General features: G+C 46.9%; 1 protein-coding gene across 1 annotated transcript in view; it reads left to right on the top strand.

The window, feature by feature from the left end:
• CRNKL1 (crooked neck pre-mRNA splicing factor 1) overlaps positions 1 to 939 on the top strand; it is a 9,485-nt gene extending 8,546 nt beyond the window's left edge. The window contains exons 12-13 of the mRNA XM_009069210.1: positions 337 to 585; positions 772 to 939. Coding sequence (XP_009067458.1) covers positions 337 to 585; positions 772 to 939 — 417 coding nt within the window. The remainder of the gene's footprint in view (positions 1 to 336; positions 586 to 771) is intronic.
• The last annotated feature ends 2,508 nt before the right edge of the window (positions 940 to 3,447 follow it).

Raw genomic sequence — 3,447 nt, 5'->3', positions numbered from 1 at the left:
TAGTTGAAAAATCATTGCAAGGAAAAAATAGTAATTTTTCTGGTGTTGTTTGGTGCTCTCATTGACTAAATTCACACAGATTCCTCCTGATCTGAAACAGCCACAGGGAATTTATCCACATGTGGCTTACATGAATGTTCTGTCTTGCCAAAACAAGGTGAACCTCACACATGTGAAGCAACAGGGATTTTCTAAGCATCTGCTTATGGAAAAGGGCTTTAGACTTGCATTGACATTGGCTTTTTTTGGCTGTTTTGGTTTTGTTGGAACTCTTCCTTAGCTTCTCAGGCTCCAGAGCAGAGGTTTCAGCTGGGATTTGCTTTGCTTTGCTCACAGGTGTGGATCAGCTTCGCTCAGTTTGAGCTCTCCACGGGGAGGGAGGAGAGGCTGCCGCGGTGTCGGCAGATTTACGAAGAGGCCAACAAGGCCATGCGGAGCTGCGAGGAGAAGGAGGAGAGGGTCATGCTGCTGGAGTCCTGGAGGAACTTTGAGGATGAGTTTGGAACTGATGCCACTAAAGAGAGGATAGATAAACTTATGCCTGAGAAAATAAAGAAGAGGAGAAAACTGCAGGCTGAGGATGGGGTAAGAGGAAAAATGATGCCAGTAGTGGCTGTGAGTCCTTGTGGGTTTATGGAATCAGCTGCTGGGGATGGGCTAACAACATGGATTTTAATTTTCTCTTATTTTTCACTTCTCTTTCTTACTAGAAATACCTCCTAATAGCCAACATTAACATGCAAATTAAACTTGCTTTATTTTTTTCCCTAGTCTGATGCTGGCTGGGAGGAATACTATGATTATATTTTCCCAGAAGATACTGCCAATCAGCCTAACCTCAAACTCCTGGCTATGGCAAAGCTCTGGAAGAAGCAGCAGCAGGAGAGCGAAGCTGCAGCCATGGATCCTGACAATGACATCGATGAAAGCCAGACTTAACACCTTTCTTTTTTCCAGCCCTTTTTTGGGCCACTGTACAGTATTTTCTTTGGTGATTAATAAATGTATTTGGAGAGTTTTGCTATTGCTGACTTGAGATGGATTTTGTGTGGAAAACAGCACTGTAATGGAGTTGATTCCCCTTAACACCTATGGTGAGGGTACACCTGCATGCAGGGGAGGGCAGGGTTATGGGGAAGCTCTTGTTCTTTGCCTGGGAAATCTGTGGGAGCCAGTGCCTGTCTGGACTGCTGGGAGCAGCCAGGTCTGTGCAAGGCTCTGGTCCGTTGGGTGAGTCCTCCCTGCCTGTGTGTGTCCTGGGTTTGTTCATCCTGAGAACTTGGCTGGCCAGAAACAACTGTTACTGGTGGGGACAGCAGTGGCTGTCAGTGTCCTCACACCTCACTTTCTCCTCACTGTGGGCAGGTGGCCCTCATCCCCCCTCCTGTCTCGCCTTCACCTGCCCCACGTGAGCCCCTTAGATAACATGTGCCTGTCCTCCCCTGCCCTCCCATCTCCAAGTGTTTCTGCTGCCTTGTAAATCTCATTTCTATTTTCCCTCCTTGTTCAATCCCTGCCTCTGCTCTGAGCCCCATTGCTTTTCAGATTTCCTTTTGATGTTTCCGTCTATCTGGCCCCGTATTTTTTTATTTCCTATAACTCAATTTTTCATGGAGTTTTCAGAGGTGGTAGGATGGTTTTCTTGTGTATTTTTGAGAGGTTTTTTGTGATTTTTATGTGGGGGTGTTTTTTTTAATTCTAGGAGCATTGTGTTTTCCCAGGAGTTCCTTACTTCTTTGAAGATGGAACCATGACTTTTTTCATCAGCTTTGCTGTGTACTGTGTCAGTTGCTGACATTCTCTCCCTGAATTAGACCACTAGATTATCAGCAGGGGCACAAGGCTCAGTGTTTCACAGGGAAGAACTGCCATTACTCCAATCTAAAAAAACAGAAGTTTGGGTTTTCAAGCCAGATTGATTATTGTGGGGTTGTTATTTGTAAGAACAGAATTTGGATTTTTTTGCCTGTTCCAAGCCCAAAATCCCTGTGGGGAGTGATCTGGACTGACACCCTAAATGCTACATCTCCAGTATGCTACATTCCCCGCTTGGAGTACTGATGAGACATGAAGGTTTCTGGATTTCTCGAATCACAGCCGTATTCCCACCTCATTTCCCTCCCTCCTCTCCCTGTTAAAAGCCTACCTTGGAAAAAGTTTTTATTCCATAACAAACAAAGCAAAATTTATCTGCTAGTGTGACTTTTGTAACAGTGAATGCTGCCGTAGTTGAAGCATTTCTTCGGTCAGAGCATCTCTGTCTCACACAGGGGTGACTGTGCACATATCTGACTCTCCCAAGTTTATTAGAATCCACTTTCAGATGTTCCCGAGGCAAAAACCTGTGTTTTGACAAGCAGCTTGGTTACAGCTGGCTAGTACATCTCTCAAGGTTTGATTATATCCAAGGTGGTGGAAGAATGTGAACCATGTGGGCTGCTATGCCGAACTCATGGTGCCACAGACATGCAGCTGCCTGCTGCCCTGGCATTTGCCTTTTTAGGCTTTTTCCTGTTAAGTCTCCTGAAGCTTCAGGGAGGTTTGCTGTGGGTTTTGCCCTAGTGGGTCTGACACAATGCTGGGAAGTGGCGTTGTGCTCACAGATCCATGACCAGCCCTCTCAGAGTGAGGGAGATCCCCCAAGCCAGGACGTGCCCAGGCACGTGGCTGTAGCTGTGCCTGTGTCATCATCTCTGTGCCCCACCAGCAGCACTGGCTGTGGCACATAGGAATGAGAGGTCCTGAGTACATGGAAGGGGAAAGATTTTCTCACTTCTGGAGTGGTAATGGATATAGACTTTTCATTGCTGAAGTGAAGAAAGAAGAAATTCTTCCCTGTGAGGGTGGTGAGGCACTGGCACAGGTTGTCCAGAGCAGCTGTGGCTACCTCATTTCTGGAATTATTCAAGGCCAGGCTGGATGGGGCTTGGAGTGACCTGGTCTAGTGGAAGGTGTCTCTACCCATTGCAGGGGTTGGAACTAAATGAGCTTTAAGATCTTTCCAACTCAAACCAGTCTGGGGCCCTTTCAGTACTTTATGCCCTGCTGTTTGACTCCTGGTAGCCTCTGCCCTCTCTGGACCCATGCTCTGGTATAGGTGTTGAGATATTTCTGCCTGTTTGATTTGTGTCTGTTTGCCTCACTCCTGCAGAGCTGCAGGTTCTTATGTTTAAGTTATGAAATGCCAGTGCCCTCCTGGTACATGCCTGGCCTGCCTGGATTTATCACCAGGCTGGGTGAAAGAGAAACACTCCTGCTGGAAAGGCTTCTGACAGTGGAGAGGAGAGGGAGAACATTGTACAGAAGAAATAGCCCCCCACCATCCTGAGATTTAACCCTGGGGTAACCTGATGGGTTAGGGGCTTTAGGGGTATGGAATGCCTTTAAATCTTGCAAAAAATGGATTTTCAGTTGGAAGAGGGAGCACTGAGCAGTGAGTTCCTGCAG

This window comes from Acanthisitta chloris, unplaced genomic scaffold (assembly GCF_000695815.1).
Source record: "Acanthisitta chloris isolate BGI_N310 unplaced genomic scaffold, ASM69581v1 scaffold17032, whole genome shotgun sequence".
Lineage (NCBI taxonomy): Eukaryota > Metazoa > Chordata > Aves > Passeriformes > Acanthisittidae > Acanthisitta > Acanthisitta chloris.
Note: the sequence above shows the minus strand (reverse complement) of the source record. Positions and strands in the feature narration are given on the sequence as shown.